This window comes from Ipomoea nil, unplaced genomic scaffold, assembly GCF_001879475.1.
Source record: "Ipomoea nil cultivar Tokyo-kokei standard unplaced genomic scaffold, Asagao_1.1 scaffold2036, whole genome shotgun sequence".
NCBI lineage: Eukaryota > Viridiplantae > Streptophyta > Magnoliopsida > Solanales > Convolvulaceae > Ipomoea > Ipomoea nil.
Window position 1 is genome coordinate 7,209,067 of NW_017618464.1, and position 20,360 is coordinate 7,229,426.

General features: G+C 34.0%; 3 protein-coding genes across 8 annotated transcripts; 2 read left to right on the forward strand and 1 right to left on the reverse strand.

The window, feature by feature from the left end:
- Positions 1-772: 772 nt before the first annotated feature.
- On the forward strand, positions 773-17,051 carry LOC109148081. The gene is made up of 10 exons (XM_019295846.1): positions 773-1,210; positions 1,566-1,633; positions 1,807-1,954; positions 2,044-2,124; positions 2,260-2,346; positions 2,550-2,635; positions 2,778-2,898; positions 3,298-3,371; positions 7,422-7,427; positions 17,039-17,051. Exons 1-9 carry the CDS (start codon positions 926-928, stop codon positions 7,423-7,425), a joined length of 954 nt encoding a protein of 317 aa, XP_019151391.1. The 5' UTR covers positions 773-925; the 3' UTR covers positions 7,426-7,427; positions 17,039-17,051.
- On the forward strand, positions 8,446-14,963 carry LOC109148079 (K(+) efflux antiporter 4-like). 6 transcript variants are annotated; one of them, XM_019295837.1, is made up of 22 exons: positions 8,448-8,637; positions 8,675-8,952; positions 9,345-9,388; positions 9,549-9,607; positions 9,779-9,854; positions 10,032-10,093; positions 10,228-10,303; positions 10,509-10,583; positions 10,946-11,017; positions 11,102-11,185; positions 11,382-11,450; positions 12,099-12,176; positions 12,438-12,526; positions 12,660-12,756; positions 12,833-12,886; positions 13,147-13,242; positions 13,489-13,677; positions 13,795-13,872; positions 14,056-14,100; positions 14,190-14,279; positions 14,389-14,497; positions 14,539-14,963. In XM_019295837.1, the coding sequence occupies exons 2-21, from the start codon at positions 8,730-8,732 to the stop codon at positions 14,467-14,469; spliced, it is 1,737 nt and encodes a 578-aa protein (XP_019151382.1). In that variant the 5' UTR covers positions 8,448-8,637; positions 8,675-8,729; the 3' UTR covers positions 14,470-14,497; positions 14,539-14,963. The 6 variants fall into 6 exon arrangements, 5 of the variants coding, with proteins under 5 accessions (XP_019151387.1, XP_019151386.1, XP_019151382.1 ...); XM_019295840.1 differs by having other exon boundaries at positions 8,448-8,952; positions 14,389-14,500; XM_019295839.1 differs by having other exon boundaries at positions 8,448-8,952; positions 14,389-14,500; positions 14,542-14,963.
- Positions 16,043-20,008, reverse strand: LOC109148078 (inactive protein kinase SELMODRAFT_444075). The gene is made up of 9 exons (XM_019295836.1): positions 19,405-20,008; positions 18,867-19,021; positions 18,702-18,796; positions 17,527-18,542; positions 17,174-17,334; positions 16,941-17,017; positions 16,722-16,869; positions 16,475-16,627; positions 16,043-16,373 (listed from the first exon to the last, which is right to left on the reverse strand). Exons 1-9 carry the CDS (start codon positions 19,586-19,588, stop codon positions 16,344-16,346), a joined length of 2,019 nt encoding a protein of 672 aa, XP_019151381.1. The 5' UTR covers positions 19,589-20,008; the 3' UTR covers positions 16,043-16,343.
- Positions 20,009-20,360: the final 352 nt, after the last annotated feature.

Sequence of the window (20,360 nt, forward strand, 5' to 3'; positions counted from 1 at the left end):
GTTTAATTAGACTATTAACTTGTCAATTGCTTTAAGGTGGAATGTAATGCTAGGAATGAGAACATTAATAATTTTTAGAATCTCATGTTTTTGACCGTCATCTTAAAATATATAATATTTTTTCAAAGTAATAAGAGAAACGCAAAGTTATTATTCGAGAATATATATTATATTGAATAAATTATTGAGAATGTATACTATTGTGTAATAACTCGCTAATAAAAAAGATAATCACACTACAAAGAAATCGTGTGACAGATCTAAATAAGAGCGTAAATTTTAATTATAATATTTATATCGTTGTAATTATTTTAGAATAAACAAACAAAATGCCGACGACTTCGATCTGCAAAGTTTGATAGAAATACTATAATAATTGTGTAGATCACAGTCTATACAGTGCAATATGAACCATAAAAAAATACATTATTTGTGTATTAAATTTACAATATACAAAATAATATATTTTTAGTACTTGAATATAATGTACAATTTTAATATATTAAAAATATATTATTTGTGTACAGATTATTTGATACTAGTTGTGAGGACAAATGATGATTGTTACTCGATCTTTCTACTACTCGTCTACTCACATTCATTGATCCTCTTTTCACACAGCTGTTCATCGTGTTGTCGATCTATCAATGTTTCTGCGTTTTTTATCGCAATATTTTCTTTCAAACATTTGCACTAAACGAGAATTAATTCAGTTTGTATACACTGAGACAATTAAAACCATCAACTTGAAGTTGAAGTCAATAGGTTGGGTTCATCTATGGTGGCAGACTGGCAGGTGAATTTGACAAAGATTTTGCCACGTAACGTAAACGCGCACCACAAATGAAATGAGTAATGACCCAAAACGGCACACAAGAAATGTTGGCATAAAATCCATACGAATATATTTTCAAAAACCAAGAAAATGGCCAACCGATTTGGTCTCAGATTACAAAGCAAGATACCCAATTTGGGCGGCGTTTACCCTTCTTTACCTGCGACAACTGCCATTTCAGTTAATTTCGCTTCTGAGAATCATGTTCTTCGACCATCAGGAGTAGTTGTCGGGAAAAGAAGAGTCTTTGGGTACAACACTACTCGCAGGGTGGTTTTAGGAACCGGGTTGTCGTTTTGGTCTCAGTTCATGGCTGCAAATCTCGGAGGGAAATCTTTCATGGCTTATGCTCGACAGAAAGGCGCAATTGAGCAGGTAAATGGAGCTCTTATTTGTTACAGCTTAGGATTGAAAGGGTAGAATTCATTTGTTTAAATCCTAGGAAACCTTACTCACTAATTAAGAGTAAACCCCACACTCTAACCTGCAATAGATCACAAGAATATAAATTTGTTATGCATTGAGTAAACCCCACACTCTAACCGATAAAGAATCATAATAAGGTAAATCAGCTTAGATTGTTGTAGTTTACCGACTCAAACCAAGAAGGCTAATAAGTCATTGTTGCTCTTGTAATTTTGTGGTTATTACAGTTTGACTAACTTGGGTGGGTTGCCCCGTTCTATCTTCTATTTGTTCAAGCATTGATTTTAACCTTGTTACTTTATAGGTGCTGAAGAATGTGGATTGGCCTGAGCAATTCCCTTTCAAGGAAGAGGATTTCCAGCGATTTGATGAGTAAATTCCCTCAAAATTTACTATTCAGTTTGTCCAAAACAAAACCATTGATCAGAAATGTTTTGAGTAACAGTGCCTCAAAATGATGTCTTTGATGAGAACTTTAGATTAAGAATACCACCCTGAAGTTTGGAGAAGTAATTATGTTAGTTGGGTTAAATTGAAACTTCCAGGTCATCGGATTCGTTATTCTATGAAGCGCCACGTTTTGTGACACACATTGATGATCCTGCCATTGCTGCACTTACTAGATATTACTCAGAGGCTTTGCCTCCTGCTAATACCCCAGGAGTAGCAATCCTTGATATGTGTAGCAGTTGGGTAAGATTTTTGTTTTTCTCGCTTTGAGATTGTCTTCGTTAAAACACTTAGTTGATCTTAACCTGTTACGCTTCTTTCGTTTTATCTAGGTCAGTCACTACCCTGCAGGGTATAAGCAAGAAAAAATCGTTGGAATGGGCATGAATGGAGACGAGCTAAAGCGAAATCCAGTAAGATTATACTCAAAAATTTTTGAAATGGGCGCTGTGAGATTGGTTCTCATTTGTGTTTCTTTTCTGGCTAGTAATGATAGTTGTTTAACTTTTGTTCTTTATGAGTATCACTTCCATTTGTCAACTCTGCAGGTACTAACGGAATATGTTGTGCAAGATTTGAATGTCGATCCTAAGCTCCCGTTTGAAGATAACACTTTTGATGCCATTACCAATGTGGTATGTTCGTTTAACAAAATATATATTCAACTTCAAGTGCATATATATTTTTCTCTCTGCTATGGAGGGTTTCAAGACGAGACCTCATTGATTTACATGGCACAAATGAAATAGGATAGTTTAATTTTCTCCTTGTGATCTTTTGGTTTTGAGATTGTGCTATTGGGAATTGTATTGCCTAAAATGAGTGTTATACCTTGCAGGTTAGCGTCGATTATCTAACAAAGCCTATTGATATTTTCAAAGAGATGTCTCGGGTTCTTAAACCTGGAGGAGTTGCGATTATGAGGTAGAAATTTCCCGCCTTGTCACTAGTTGACGAAGAATATAATATATTTTCTCTTTAGACGTAGATTTCAATATATGTTTTACCTTGCATTACACTGTAGTGGAAACCCCGTATTTAGTTGTGGGACGTTTATGTGTACTAGTTTCTCAAACCGATGCTTTTGGACTAAGGCAATATCAATATGGACCTCAACCGGAGATGCTGATCATGTTTTGATAGTAGGGTCATATTTCCATTATGCTGGAGGGTTTGAACCTCCCGAGGTAACTACTTCAATTCTCATCTTCTCTAATATTTTCACAAAGTTTCACGTACAGTTTGATTAGCGTTCTTTGCCTTTAAATGGCTTTTGCAAAATGTCAGTCGTTAAGAATGGCCTGATATAGGACAAGCTAAGTTTGATGTAAAAGTAGTCTTTATGATTGATTCAGAAGGACGATTTTAATTAGGATTTGTATAAAACTTGTGACACCATAAAGAATCAAAGAAACAAAGCAATCCTAGCCAGAGGTCGGATGAAGTTCAAGAAAAACACAATGCAGGGCAGGTGTAGATATAAGAATCGGTTTGATATACTTGCCAAATGTGTTGATTCAGGCCTAGAAATAACAATCTTTTGGGTTTTACAGAAATGATTATTAGCCTGTTGTGTTTTCTGTTAGGGTGTGGATATATCTCCGAACCCCGGGCGTTCAGACCCCATGTACATTGTGTATTCGAGAAAGCTAGCAACAGCGGGCAGGTGAAGCAATGTGTAATTGCATGTTTTAGTGTTCCATCTCCCTGGAGACATGTTTATGTCTATATATGCATCTGTTTCTGTATTCTTTTTTTTTTTGTAATACAAAAGAAAATGACATCATTTTTGACCAATATGAATAGCTTATTAGCTTCTGTTCTGAAAACCATTCATCTAGACCAACCACAATCACCGTTGCTACCTACCACCATTTATATTATTAATATAAATAAATGTTATTATGTTCTAAATAAACAAAACAATTCAAATGTTTAATTATACAATTTTGTATATTTATCAAAAAATGAACTAAACACATCAAAGTCAATTTTTAAAATTGCAACTAAACAATGAAAATTAAAATATTTTATATAAAAAAAGAAATCATTTTTCAGAAGTTATTTTTCAAATTTTCAAACACACCTGATAAGACGGTGTAGAAAATCAAACAAGTGTAGATCCAAAAATGAAGCCATTATCATATGACATCTCAATTTCAGCACCACGGAGCATTGCGTAATTGCGAAATGGCTGAAATTTGCATCTGAAGTCGGCAATTTCGATGAAGAAATTAAAAAAAAAAAAAATTTAAAACTTAAAGAACAAATAAAAATCGATGGGGAGTATAACTGAAAATTTTTGAGTTTAAGCGAAAAATGAACCTCCATGTTACAATTTTGAGTTTAAGAGACTTTTACTCCGTTAATGGAGACCAACGTGTCGTCGAAGTGAAAAATTGTAACATAGAGAATCGGAGAATGACAAAGTCGGGATTTTGGAGCTGTAAGGGAGGAAGCGTGGGGAGGTAGAAGAGAAGGAGATAGATGTGAAGTGGAGTAAGGGGTGTGGCAAATATGGTTGTCCAAAAGCGAAGGCCAAGTCCGGTAGAGAGAAGATTGTGAGGGTGGAGATACCAAAGAAAATTGTGGAAGTGTTTGAGACGGAATGAAAGATACCAATATAAGCTATAAGCTGGATAGTGAGTGACATAGGCCATGTTTGGTAAATGATGGATCTACTATTAACGCTGAAAATTGTGTTTAGACACTGCATTTAGCTGGAGTTTGTGAGCTTCTTGGATGTATTGAGATGAAATTGATGCGACGACGGTGAAGGCGATAGTGAAGAATAGTGGTGTTTTGCAACGAATAAAGAAAAGACACGTGAAGAATATTGGTGTTTTGCAGCGAATAAAGAAAAGACACGTGAATGTCTAGGTGGAATGCTAACTGGTTGAAAAGAGTTCTACTATGTATACTCCCAAATTCGAGCCTTTACTTTTACTTTCTGAAGTGACAAACAACGATAAACTATTTTCATCATGTGAGTCTCCATAAAGTGTTGGCATCAAGAATTTGAGAGTGGGAGTAGAAGTTGAAAGTAAAAAATCGGAGTTTGCATAGTATTTTCGGCCCAAAAAATGATAAAATTGGCAAATTGGTAAGATTACATGAAATGGAATTGTTTGATGGGTCAATTGTAGCTTTCTTTGAGTTGGGTGACCTAATTACAATTTCAGGTATAATTTGATGACCTATTTGACCTTAATTCTAAAAAGAAAAAATTTTACTTTTGATCCTATGACTATTGGAGTATTGTTAATTATAGTCCACAAGTTTCAAAACTTTCAATTTAGAAAGACTAATTGTCCTTGTTATTTTACTATTAAAATTTTCAGGCTACTTTTCACCACTAATTTGACCGAAGGAACTGAAAATCTGAAATTAAAAAAAAAAATTGAATAATTACGATACTAAATTGACAGTTTTAAAATTCATAAACTGCAATTAACAACACCTCAATAATCATAGGATCAAAAATAAAATTTTCTCATTCTAAAAATTATCACAAGGTCACTACTATAATGCTCTAACCTAGAGATAGATGGACATTTATTAAATTGTATTTAAAAAGTTGACAAAATGTAACGAAATTAAAGAGTTAATTTCATTTTTGGTCCTATATTTATAGGTGACAGTCCACTTTTAGTCCTTTTTTTTTTTTTTTTTTTTTTTTTTTATCAAAACATCATCTTTTGGTCATAGTATTATTGTGACATGGCCAATTTTGGTCCTCTATCAACAAAATCGTTGAAATTTCGTTAAATAGAATGACATTTTGATCTTTTTAATGCAAAGTGCGTTGACCCGTTATATATTTTAGGAATAAGATTCAAATTGACCACTGAACGTAACCTGAAAATGCAATTAGGCCACTGAACTAAAAAAAAGTGCAATTAGGCCATTGAACACTCAAAAAATGTGCAATTAGGCCACTGAACTCTCCAAACGTATGCAATTTTACCGGATAGCAGGTTACCATCAATTTTAGCAGGTTACCTGCTTACGTGGCAGCTTAGTTGGCATTTTTAATAATTTTTAAATAATTGTTAATAATTAATTTTAATAATAAATTTTATAAAAAATTGGAAAAAATTAAATAAAAAATAAAATAAAGTCGTTTTTATTTGTTAAAAATTTTTTTTAATAAAAAGTTATTATTAAAATTTATTAAAAATTAATTAAAATTTATTAAAAATGCCAACTCAGCTGCCACGTAAGCAGATAACCTGCTAAAATTGAGGGTAACCTGCTATCAGGTGAAATTGCACATTTTTGGAGTGTTCAGTGGCCTAATTGCAGTTTTTTTTCGTTCAGTGGCCTAATTGCATTTTCAGGTTACGTTCAGTGGCCAATTTGAACCTTATTCCTATATTTTATGTTTATTTTTTGAAAAAAAATCTATAATTGAAGAGCGAAATGCTCTTGTATTTAACGCAATTTCAATGATTTTTTTTTTGATAGAGGATCAAAATTGTTTATGTCACAATAATACTGTGACAAAAATGAATGTTCTAATAATAAAAAAAAAAGACTAAAATTTGATTATCACCTATAAATCTATGACCAAAACTGGAATTAACTCCGAAATTAAATATTGAGGGCGTGAAAGTTGAAACTTAACTGTCATATTTGCAATCCTTGATTTGAATGGGATTTTTCAAATGGTTTGGTGGATCTCAACCTCCAGACAAAGTACACAAACAATAGAAAATTTTTCAATAGAAAACTAGTTCTAGTCTGCTTGCCCGCACCCCTTTGACCAGACCACCTAATTGATAATCTAACTACCTCAAACCTCCGTATTCCGTACACTAATAGCTGACCATACTCCGTAATACCGTAAAACTATGTTGCGTGTATCGCGTGGTCGCACCGTTTTCATTATCAATCAATTTATGCCAATCAAAATTTGTTATTACGGAGTAAAACATAAAATTAGGAGAAATTTTACACTGTCAATGATTAAAAAAAGATTATTATTATTATTTAAAAAGATATAGGAGGTGTTTGATAAATAGTTGTTAGCTTATTGAATTAACGAGTGTAACTAGTTCATAGCATTACCCGATTGTAGAAAGATGTTTGAAAAATTGGATATTAGCTGATGGCTAATTACATGCAAATGACTTTTAAAAAAAGTTGTTTGAAATTTTTTTTTTTTTTTGAGTAGCTTTTTAAATTTTAGCATTTTGAAACAATAAGTTGTTACAAAAAAACTAATTAATCAAAACACTTATATTGATTGTTTAACTAAGGCAAACATGGTAAAATAAACTAAAATTAGTTGATAGGCTAACTATTTTACCAAACAAGCCAAATATTTTCTAAATATAATAATATTTTTAATTTCACTATTTATAAAAATATTATCATCACTTGTTATTTATAGAATTTTTTGTAAATTTATATATGACATGATTTTAAGATTTATTTACCTTTTCAATCATTTAGACTAAAATTATCCCAGTCAATTATCCATTTGCAAGATAAATTGGCATGCCTTATAATTTTATTATTATTATTTATTTAATCCTAAGTATATACCAAACTTGCAAGAATAACAAGCTTGCTAAGTATAAAAAAGGTTGTCATTCGTTAGCCTTTTTGTACTTTAGTTTTGCAACAGCAAAGGCAACAAAAGCTGTCGTAAAACCATATTTTTTTTATTTCTTTTTTATTATTTTATTATTATATATAATATAAACTGAAAGTGAAATCTATTTTAGAAGGTGTGATAGATTTGCAGGGATAATGATAGTCTTATAAGTTAATTGATTTATATTGAATTAATTAAATGCAGTGATATATATACATATATATATATATATATTTATTTATTTATTTGTGTGTGTGTGTATTTAAAATTATTGGTTTCAAATAAAAACTAGTTATTGTTGTACATGTGATAATATCTTTTTCAATAAAAAAGTGTAAAATAATATAAATATTATTTTAAAAATTATATTTTTAAAAGTAAGACACATAATTATTCTAATGTAATCGGACAAAAAAAAGAGATGAATGATTAACCAAGTAGAATGCAAGATGGATAAAAGCATGGTGTTAAACTATATATATGTACTAGATATATTATCGATAAGCTCTCGATCAAGTAGATAAGCTGAACTTAACTAATTATACTATCAAGCTTTCATAATAATGTTATAATGACCACTGGCAGTGGTAATATATTAGATATATGCTTATTAGGCTTCATTATTTGGACAACTTAAATTACTATTTAAAAAATATACCACAATTATATCATCAACGTAATATAAAAATTCATAATTTGTATACTTGCATTAAAATTTACGTCACTTAACTTTATTTATTTCATAATTAGATATTTGTTACAAGTGATTTTATTTAATTATTTAATATAACATTTGATGTGAAGTTCATTTTTAAATTTTTTTAAATGCAAAATTTTCTGATTAAAATTGCTATATTCATTTAATATGACATCATTTACAAAATTTTATTATAGAAAAAAGTATGATAAACTTATAATAGTGAAATATATATAAAAAACAATAATATAATGAATATTAGTTTGGCTTTACCCGTTACTCTTCATTTTATAATAAAGTTTTTTTTTTAAAAAAAAAAATTTATGTAATTAATGCTGAGTTTTAATGTTGTGATTAAATTAAAAAAAATAATTGCATGAGGGACAAAAGTCGCGCGTTTTGCTGCTTTTGGAGCAACTGACTGAGATCGCAAGTAGCGTATCGAAATTGGAGGGGTAAAAGATAGGTGGACTTTTTTGTCATTTTACTCAACCGCACCACCGTCATCATCCTCCTCATCGTGAAACGTAAAGCCCTCCACGGCGGTTGCTTCGCTGCCTTTAACCGGCTGCTGCTGCACTACGCACCTACTCCAGCCGAATAACGAATCTCTCGTTTTCTCTCTCTATATATCTCTCTCTCTCTCTCTCTCTCTCTCTCTCTCTCTCTCTCTCTCTTAAGCCCTGAAGGTCACAAAATTATCCCTCTAAAAATTCGCAATGCGAATGCGGAGAGCGCTCTTCGTGCTCCTCACACTCCTTTGCTCGCTCTCTCTCGTCTTCTCCGCCGCAGATTCTGAGTTCCCAGGAGGAAACGACGGCTTTAATGGAAGAGCGGGGTTGAACACTTCGTTGGCAGCGAGATCTAAGGAGGATAGCTTCGCGGACATTCTTGATCGAGCTCTGGAGAAGGAATTCAACGAGACAAATGACCAGACCGATGGTTAGTGAAATTTCCCAAGCTTAATTTTTCTGCATTTTCGTGATCTCTGCATTTTCCTTGCTTGGGCTTGTACAATTCGTATCCTTTGCATGCAATGCTGATTCTCGAATTGCTGAAATTTGGTAATTTGGGTGAGCTGCTTTGTTTCAAAAATTCGTCGAATTTAACCTTTTGCTTTGCTGTCGCTGGCTGAAAATGTTCGCAAAAAGTCCTTCATACTTTAGTTCTAGTGTTTAATTTAATTCTGATATGAATTGAAATGTTTCCATAAATAGTTGAACAATTTGTGCCCACAGTGTATCTATCTTCTACTTCTTGTTTCTACTACTTTATTATTCTTATTATTTTAATTTTTTGATTTAAGTCATTTACTCACAGTTCTTTTGATTCAGTAACTGATCATGGGAGTTTCAACAATAGTGTGGCAGAGCAGCAGGTCTGTCGATTCACTTATTACATTTTTAGCAAATTAGGCTTAGTTTATTTGTTTTCTTCAACAAGACTTTAAGCTTAAAGAATTATATTTATGATTCTTTTGCCTTTTAGTCTACTGTGTTCAGTAAAATACTTGTTTCTGAAATGCTCTATCTTTTCAGGCAGTTCTGGAAACCGTTGCTAGGGTCAAGTCCAAAAAGAATGACACAAAAGAAGAAAAGTATGCACTACTATCCTGCCATTAATCTTTGGATATTACAACTTTCCCTTACTAGAGCATAATTCTGGTTTACTACTATGCTACTATAGAAAATTTGAAGTTCTTGTCTTCTAAGTAAGATAAAAGATTAAAGATCCAAGTATAGCTGATGCCTTTGGAATCTTGTATTAGGTCCTTTCAGTTTCATGATGTTTTCATCTTGGAGGATACTGGAGCAGAAGATACACCGACACTGATAGATCAAAAGGCACTTCCATATTCATTTATATAACATAATTAACATTGTTACTTGTGTTTTTCAATTTTTATTTTTGTGGTTTTTTGCTTGTGCAATTGTTCCTGGCAGTAGTGGGTAGAGATGATTATGTACTCTAATATTTTTGAAAGGCATCAAACATGAATCAGTGTTGAAATTTGTTTTCAGGACAATGTCTTTATCATGTCCAATCCGAAGTCAAAATTTCCTGTTTTGCAGCTAGATCTAAGGTTAGTTTCCTCACTTAGCCCTTTTAACCTATCTTGCTGATGAGTCAAAAGAGGAACAATAAAAGTTACTTATTGTATGTAGTAACTCATCTTCTAATCTGTTTTTTTTTTTTTTTTTTGGATGCCCTTGACAGATTAATATCAGATCTTGTTGTTGTGATTGTTTCTGCAACTTGTGGCGGCATTGCCTTTGCTTGTGCTGGACAACCGGTCTGATCTCTATTATTCTGTGTTATCCAGACATTTGAAGCATGCTTTCTTGTTCAATTTTCATTTATAATTTCTTTTTTTTTTTTTTTTTTTTTTTTTTTTTTTTTTTTTTTTTTTTTGCATTTTGATGATTGGCTACCTTTTTCAAAAAATCAATAATTACCATCTTATGTCTAAGAAGTGTGCTTTATGTGCTTTCCTGCAGGTAATCACTGGGTATTTGCTGGCTGGATCCATTATTGGACCTGGAGGGTTTAACTTTGTTAGTGAAATCGTTCAAGTATGTTTTTTGTTTGTTATTTTCTTTTTAACAATTGGTAGAAAAATTGTCTGCAAAACATGATCAATCACATTAAATCATGGTATTTTTTGGGTGAATTTGTGAGAATTGAATAAGTACTTTGAATTGAGTTCTCCATTGTCAGATTTTTCTGTGAACCACTTTGCAATATTTGTTTCTTCTTTGGGGTCTATTAGATAGGTATTATTGTCTGCAAGGACATATAGAACTTCTCTAATGTCTAACTTTTTTCAACTTATCTCCTAATATTCTCTGTTTAAGTTGTTTGCTTCAGTGTGTGGTATTACAATATGCTTTACATCCTAGTTCTATTTCTAGTGCCTGATAGTTTTGTCATTCAGGTAGAAACGGTTGCCCAGTTTGGTGTTATTTTCCTTCTTTTTGCATTGGGATTAGAGTTTTCCACAGCAAAGGTTGGGTTTGCTTTTCAAACTGTGAGATTTTGTTATTATACAAATTGAGATGGAATATTAATTTATTGAATTTTGTAAGTGCAGCTTCGTGTTGTTCGAGCTGTTGCATTGTTAGGTGGCTTACTCCAGATATGTCTCTTCATGTGTTTGTGCGGGATAACGGCCTTGGTATATACCTTCTTTTTGTCCTGATGTCTTGTCTGTTTGTGCTGAATCTTCATAGTTTCAAATGATGCTAAAATACTATAACTGGTGTTCATCTGTGTGCTGTTTTATATTCCTGAAAACATTGTTTGAATATTGTTGCTATATTTTGGTTCCTAATTAGTTCAGATATCCTAATGATGTTTTCTGATACTTGCAGTTATGTGGTGGAGAAGCATCTGAGGGTGTTTTTGTTGGTGTCTTCCTGTCAATGTCTTCAACAGCAGTGGCAAGTTCATTGATTTACTATATTTCTTTTCAATTGCCTTTATAAATCTATGGAAGCTTGTAATATCAAATCTGGTTCGGTATAATGTATTAATGTCCTTGAATGAGGTTTGATAAAAGGAGAGGGCTCAATATTATTGTGACATAGTGAACCTTTAATTATTGACGATTTTTTGAAAAAGATGTATTGTTTCAGTGGATTTAGATGTCTGGTATATATGTTTACAATTTTAACATTTGTTTGATTCTAGAAGAAACCTTAAGATACTTCTGTTTTAAATGTCACTATGCTTCTTAATTTTCTCAAAGATTCTCAGCTTTGAGACATCTACAAAAGGAAAAAAATTCTCAGCTTTATGATCCCTATAACATTAATAACTGTCTTAGTACAAGTCTGCATGTATTCTTTCTCTTGTTATGCTATAGTTGCTTTTGTTATTAACCTATTGAGGCAAACATTAATAACTGTCTTAGTACAAGTCTGCATGTATTCTTTCTCTTGTTATGCTATAGTTGCTTTTGTTATTAACCTATTGAGGCAAACATTAATAACTGTCTTAGTACAAGTCTGCATGTATTCTTTCTCTTGTTATGCTATAGTTGCTTTTGTTATTAACCTATTGAGGCATTATGTGCCTTTTAATTATAGGTATTGAAATTTTTGATGGAAAGAAAAAATATCAGTACGCTTTACGGACAAGTTACCATTGGAACCCTTGTTCTACAGGTTTGCATTAACCATCATCTTTCCTTATTACTTTTGCTTCTCTATAAGTTACCATTGGAACCCTTATTCTACAGGTTTGCATCAACCATCATCTTTCCTTGCTACTTTTGCTTCTATCTCATTTATTGTTATTATTTAAAAAAAAAAACTGTTTGTATCTAAATTTTTACCAACAAATACACTAAATTTGAAATGTTTTAGGTTATTTTACATGCTGACATTTTGTTGCTTATAAAAAGTTAAAGTGGACTCTTCTGTCAGGATTGTACGGTAGGTTTGCTATTTGCATTGCTTCCAATTCTGGGTGGTACTTCTGGTGTTCTTCCTGGATTGATGTCCATGGGAAAAATGTAAGAACTAAGAAATAGTTGTTGAAGTTTGACTTCGAAAAAAACACACAGTGAAAACATTAGGTGTTTTGCTGCTCTCAAATTATTTAGGCCTATGATGTCCTTGACTTGACCAATGTCTTTTTGGTTACAGATTGGTCACTTTGGCTGCATTTTTTAGCATTTTGTCAATATTCTGCCGGACATTGGTACCTAGGTTTCTTAAGCTGATGATAGGCCTATCATCACAGGTAATTCATTATCTACCTAATAATCCTTGGGCTGCAACTAATAGTTTACTTGACCTTTTTACTGAAATATTTGCAGACTCATGAACTATATCAGTTGGCATCTGTTGCTTTCTGCTTGATTGTTGCCTGGGTTTGTCTCTTTTCCTACTTCTAATCAGTTCATCATCAGATTTTACATCCTTTACATTCTTTTTGTGATTGCCGGTCTCTTTTCGCTATTATGTTTAAATTTTAATCCTATTCATCAACACATGCTGTTTGAACAGTATGCTGAGCTAGACCTAAATACTCTTCAATGAATGATTTTACTCAGATTTCATATTGAATTTCGTAGTGTCTTAAATGGACATGGGTTACATATGTATAAAATGGATTTGTTTATCATGTCAGTGTAGTGATAAGCTGGGTCTTAGCCTTGAATTGGGTTCTTTTGCTGCTGGAGTGATGATATCAACAACGGAACTTGCTCAACATACACTTGATCAGGTGTTGCCTTTATTTTCCAGTTTTTGCTGTTCATTTCTTTATTCAACAACCCATGGAATGGTCAAACTTTTTCAGTGATGACCAAACAGGAAGAGAGAGAGATGCAATTCACACAAATATTGTCCAATAACCCATTCAAAACACTACATATATTGAAAAGATTCCTACATTAATACCAAATCTATATATTTATCTAAGAGCTTCCTGCTACCCTTTTATCTTAATTATGCCATCATTTTGTTGTAGGTTGAGCCAATTCGGAATTTCTTTGCTGCTCTTTTCCTATCCAGTATTGGAATGCTTATCCATGTTCATTTTCTGTGGAATCACATTGATATTTTACTGGCTTCTGTTATTATGGTAATCGTGTTTAAAACTATTGTGGTTGCAACAGTAGTCAAATGTTTTGGTTACAACAACAAGACTTCACTTCTTGTAAGTGTTTTTATTGACTACTTGACTTGATGCCTTATTTTCTTGATCCTCACTAAATATGAAAGCTAAAGTGTTTGTGTTTTAGGTGTGTTAAAGAGTATGTTGCTTGACTTATAGGTTGGAATGTCTCTGGCTCAAATTGGGGAGTTTGCATTTGTTCTTCTGAGCCGTGCTTCCAATTTTCATCTGGTTGAGGTACTTCTTTTGGCTGACCTCCTCCAGTCTGTTTGTGGGCTCAAACTAAAGTTTTAAAAAATGTATGTAATATTGTTGCTATTATTCCTAAGCAGTATCAGGGAGGAATATTCTATGTTAGGCTTGTGCATATTCTGTTAAAATGAACTTTAGATGTGTGGTTAAATTTGGTTACGGTTGCAGGGTAAATTGTACATGCTGCTTCTAGGCACAACAGCTCTTAGCCTGGTATATAAACTGTTCTCTTTTCTATTCTTTTATGCATGTTATGAGAATATGAGATATTATGATGTGTAGCTCACAAAATAATTATACAGGTGACAACTCCATTACTGTTCAAACTGATTCCTGCTGTTGTGCATCTTGGAGTTCAGCTACGGTGGTTTTCAGCTGATTCCCCAAATGAGGTAAAATCTGTTTTCAACTACCAATTCTTAGTGTTTTCATTATATTGTCCCAGAATCATTTGGGTGAGTAAAAAGATTTTGGTATCTTGGATATGATTTTTCCATCCAGATTGGATCAAAAGGAGATCTCCTGCATGCTGACAGTGCTAAGCGTATTACAGTCTTGGTCCAAGGCTACCATGATTCGTGATATAATTCAAGTAGTAAGAAATTAAAAAAAAAAAAAAAAAAAAAAAAAACAAAAACAAAACAAAAAACTAAACTACTGAGTTTCAGCAAATCTCAGATTTTGGGTGTTGGCATTGTTATGCAATGGTGGGCGTGAGGTGCCCAAGTGTGAACCACACTTTTGTGAATATACAAGCTCCCGAGCTGAGGACACAGTTGACACATCTAAATTCGAACTTAGAGTGCATAGAAATTGTATACATCTCTAACTCTCTTAGTGTACGCGGTTTGTAGGATTTTGTTTCAGGTGATAGCCTTTATTGACAATGGACAAACTCACTAACCCTCCCTCCCTACCCCATCTAAGTTGCAATTGTCAATATTTTTCCCATTTTTCATCACTTTGTTTCATTAGTTTCTCCTCTATATATGTCTCAAACCTATTGTCAACAATTCCCTATTGATGTAAATAACTGGTGTTTTGTTTTACCATTATGTGGATTCAATTAGTTTCATTCAATGAAAACCCCCATCATTTTTGCATTTCAAGTTTCTCTCTCTCTCTCTTTTTTTTTTTCGTACTATGTTGACAGCAATCTATCTAGGCTTGAAATTTATTCAATGTGTAACTTTTGAAAATGAACACTCAATACCTCTACTGCATAAGAACATGTGAACTTACAAGAATAATACCCACAAGTGTACTATTTTCTCCAGACACAATGATTATTCTTTTAATACAGCTCATTGATAGTCACAGTTATTAAACGAGAATTGGAAGTTTGCTGAATCATTAGTCACCATCTCTTGAATACTGTACCATCTTAAAAACTAAAAAGGCTTCTCTCTCAGGAGGTTGAAAGAAACAACTGATATTTTAAATTGATTCTCCTCTCCATCACAAATTCAACTCATCAAAATTTAAATACACTGTAATTGCCAAGTATCATGTAGTGTGATGACATCTTGTTTACCCATTCAAATTGATAGTCATAAGTTTGAACCCCAGTCGTGGGGCATGCAAAATTATACTGAGTCACTAATGACTAAACAATTCAAGAGTCTTCATCTCCAACCTGGGGATACTTTTTTTTTTTTTTTTTTTGAATGCTACTAATGACTGTATTACAATGTAGTATATGTTCATAACTACATAAGAGTGCAACCTTGGTGCCATTAGACCACAAGGTCTTGGCAACCTGGGGATACTTAGTTTTAGTTTAATTGCATAATTTTAGATTGTTCAATGAATCAATGGTATTAGATGACCAAATTATGATTTTGCGTGTAATTCAGTGGTCTATTTGAATCTTATTCCAATGGTAAAATTGTTTTGGATTAGATGACCAAATTATAATTTTGCGTGTACTTCAATGGTCTATTTGAATCTTATTCCAATGGTAAAATATAAGTAAACGCATAAATTCATAATCTTCCAAATGGAAGTCCAACCCGGATACCATTAGACCACATAGTCCTGGTGGGGGCGTTATTGGTTCTTTGTGTTTCAGTAGGTTGAGAAAGTATATGAACAGATACTACAATGTAATAGGGCCAGTAACTTTAAAAAAAAAAAAAAAAAGTAAACGCATAAATTCTACACCACAAAAATTCACATTAAACTAATGTAAGTTCAACACCTCTAACCATATACTAACATATACTACAGTTCATCGCTGCATGAAAATACCAGATTAACATTTTCTACAAAAATTAAAGAGCTAAAATAACCCCCATACTAGAATTTACACAACTATACAACAAAGGGATTAAGATTGTTTTTATCCATTTCATTGGATTCCCATTCCATTGTCTCATAGGAGAATATATATTCCTGCAGCATAGACAGTGGAGCATCCATCCTGACTCCTGAGCATAAATTCTTCTTGAATGCCACTAAATGTCACACTCCAGCATCCGAAGTACCTAAATGCGCAAAGGTCAAATGCATCGGTTATTATATATGTGTTCTGAATGTCAAGTTTAGTTAACGTAACGTTCCCGGTTCCCGGTTCCCGGTTCCCTACCTGAGACATCCGAGGCCTTGAAAGAGGGTCTCGTTGAATGCACAATGCTGCACACCGCATCATGGAATAAACCTGTTTCTCTAAATAGCGGTGGTTCCTTAAGAACGGGTCTACAAGATCAACAATGGCATGCTTTTCCAGTAAAGGCCGTGCCTGGGGGAAGTAAAGATGGAATCAATGCTTAATTGCTTTAACAGAAGAATCAGATATGTATGAACATAGCAGAGCTAAGAGCATTCGATCATACCCACTCGGTCAGGCACTGTTGGCCCTTGGGACGGTTAATATCCATAGCTTTTCTTCCTGTGATGAGTTCCACCAGCACCACGCCAAACGAGTACACATCCGCCTTTTCAGTTATTTGCCCGCTTTGAGCATACTCTGGAGCTAAGTACCTATAAAATGAGGATATGATATTACTGCTAATAGTTTTAACACGCAGCTAGGCTGATTATAGGAATCTTACCCGAATGTTCCAATTATTCTTGTTTCCACACCCAAGTCTCCATCTGGTTGCCATCGTGCTAGTCCAAAGTCTCCAACCTATTTACATTTCATACGAAGAAAATTAACAGCGACAGCAAGAATTGATGGGATGATATACAAATAGTATTTTCACTTTATCAATCTTGATTCAGAATAACTGTAAAAAAATATGTCAAGAAAATGCTCCAAAAGTATAGAAAGAGGAAGAGATACCAATGGCTCAAAATCATGAGTAAGAAGAATGTTGTTAGGCCGCATGTCACGATGAACAATACACCCCACTCTGCACTCCTCGTGAAGGTATCTCAGTCCTCGAGCAGCTCCAGCTGCAATTTTTTGTCTTGCGGACCAGCTTAATGGATCTTTGTTACGCCCTGCATTAAATAATCGAAACAACATGCATTAGACAAAATTTTAACTATTGCTCGTTTCCCAAACTAAATCATAAACTTCACAAAAATTTTAACCTATAGAAGACAGTTTAGATAGGAGCTATTGGCAGTAAAAATCCCTAGTCATGCATATGGAGAAGTACTAGGAACATGTTCGAGTAGAGAAGGACGTACCATAAAGATGAGAATCCAGGGATCCGTTACAAATGTACTCATAAACAAGCAACCTTCTTCCGTCCTCTATACAGAATCCAATCAACAACACAACATTCCGGTGCTGAGCACAACTCAGGACTTCCACTTCTGAGCAAAATTCACGGTCACCCTGAGAACTAGCAGATTTGTATTGCTTCACAGCTACAACTTGGCCATCTGGTAAGACTCCACGATGTACAGAACCGTATCCACCTTCAGCCAAAAAATTAGTTCGAGAAAACCCACGGGTAGCAGTTTCAAGCTCAGCAAATGTAAACCACCTCGGGGGCTTTCCAAATACGGGTGCCTTGTGCTGGCATATTGAACATAGTGGAGGAGGCTCTGGAGGAGCGTTTTTTGATAACGATACCAGTTTTCTCACATTCTTGCTTAGTTCCATGGCGAGTCTGCCTTTTGCTCCTACTTCAAATTCTTGATCAAGTTTAAAGAATTTCTCTTGTAAATCCTCTTCAACTGTAAAATTTAGAATATTATTTTTGGATCTTTGTGAACCTTTCTTCAAGGACTTTGAATGTTCACTGGGTGAACTGAAAGTATCTGCCGTCCATTGCTTGGAAGATATACTTGTCGAAGGAGAACTCAGATTTTCACTGTCTGTGTCGGAGTCAGATTCATCAAACAGATAACAAGGAGAAAAGCCCTCTTTCTTTAGACCCCAATTGATTTCGGAGATAGCAAGTGGAGAGGCTCCCAGGTCTGCACTTGAAATCGAGGATGTCCTAGCATCACTCGTTGTAAACGATATATGCTCCGGGCTGCTAGCTGGAGTCACATTCGGTACCCGAATATGATTGCAGGTACCAGAGCTTTCAGCCACACTTTTCCTGGATATTTGTGATCCAGAGATAATCTCAGCATCAGTGCTCGGTGATCCAATGAAATTCAAACGAAGCACCTTTGGACGAGACTTTTTCATCATAACTACATTGCATTCCAGTTCCTGCATGCAACTTTTCGCCTCTTTTTTCATTCTCCTGCCAAATCATTTTGGAATATGAATATTATATTGACACTGAAGATATAAGCTATCAGCTGTCGTCATGATCTAGCATCATTTTCATTCCAGATGCATCTAAGGATCAAAACGGTACGAGTATGAAATTATAAATAAATAGATAAATTCTCGGTATTACTTGTCCAACACCACCCAATGAACTTGAGTTTTTTTGGCTTCAGCAGCTACTACCCCATAGTCTAATCCAGAAACGACTTTAATCTTCATTCTTATCTGTAAATAAAATTGAAGGTATGAGTACTCTATGGCAAGAACATGTAGAGATTAGGATGGAAGTACGCACTTTATCTGGATCAAAAAGATTACTAAGTTGAAGCATTATTTGGGTGCATGAATCTGTAATGTAATCCTTCTGATCTAGACGTGTTCCAGAGAATGATTTCCAGTGAGCAGCCGTGCAATCACTCCCAAATCTTTGGAAACCCCATAGTCTTTTACCTGCAAAGTGTAAATTCTGGAAATCATGAATGCCATCACAGGCACAGTGACTAGACAAATACAACATGTTGGGAACAACCAAATCTGTGGAAAAAGAAACAAATAACAACTATGTTCTTCTGTAAACATAGGAACACTTGAATAGAAAGGCATTTATTGCTACCTAATTTTGTTCCCCAGTAACAGTTCAAATCTAGAAACAGTAATCAAATAGTTATGTGTATGATGATGTTGCATCCACCTTTAAATTTCAAGAACCACTGGGGGTATACACAAGCATTCATTTAATATGGTAACAGATTCTTAGCAAAAGCTAACAACTATATGTGTATAAACATCACTGTTAAGAAAAATATAGCAGTTCTAAAGGCAAGAAAGGATACTTGAAGAACTATGATTTGGAATGACCACCAAAAGCTTCACACAATCTCCAGGCTGAACAACATGAGTGAGAGCCCAAATCAGAGCAGCTCTTGGGATATCTTTGGAGACTTTAACAGCAACAAGCACAAGCCTCTTTCCCGCATCCAAACTCCTATCTTTCCCACTCTTTTGTCTCATATTCATCTTAACTCTCAAGCCACCCAACAGACAATCTGCCACCTCTCAAATCAGCACTGTGAATTCATCAAACACCTTGTACCCATTTCGCCAAACTTCATTTTCTTTGCCACCCCATCAACAACAAAAGAAAAAGTCTTCACCTTTTGACCTCCTCGTTGAAGAAAAGCTCAGAAATGTCCAAACAGCTACAATGGTTGAGAACTAACCATTGATTTCAAAGTAATTTCCACTAAAGGCAGACTAAAAGTCTAAAACATTGCGATCAAGATTGGGATTTGCACAGTTCATAACTGAAAGCTGTTTCCAGGCAAGAAAAAACAGTGTGGGAAGTGTGACCCAAACCTGAAAGTGAAGGGACGTGATTTTTTGGCTAAAGGGAAGGACAAATGTCAGCAATGCCTGCAAATTTACAGTCCTGCCTCCTAATTGAATTTCAGGTCAGTTTTTTGTTTTATTTTTATCTTCTTCTGAGGTGTGGGGTTCAGTAAATACTAATAATTCAAACACATATTAACAATAGAGAGGTGCCAAATATTGAAATGGATTTAAAAAGTTATAAAAATTGTATCACGAGATTGACTGAGAGGATGTTAACAATAATCAGAAAAGAATTAAACTTGTGATCCAGCTTAAGTACGAGAATCATCTTTCATCAACTTCATCACTCGTTTTTGGTTACTATTCACAACTCTAGAGGGTGGTTCTAAGTGGTATGAAGATAACCTTCTTGTTGGTATTTAGTAGCCTCAACTTTCACTTCAAGAATATACAGACA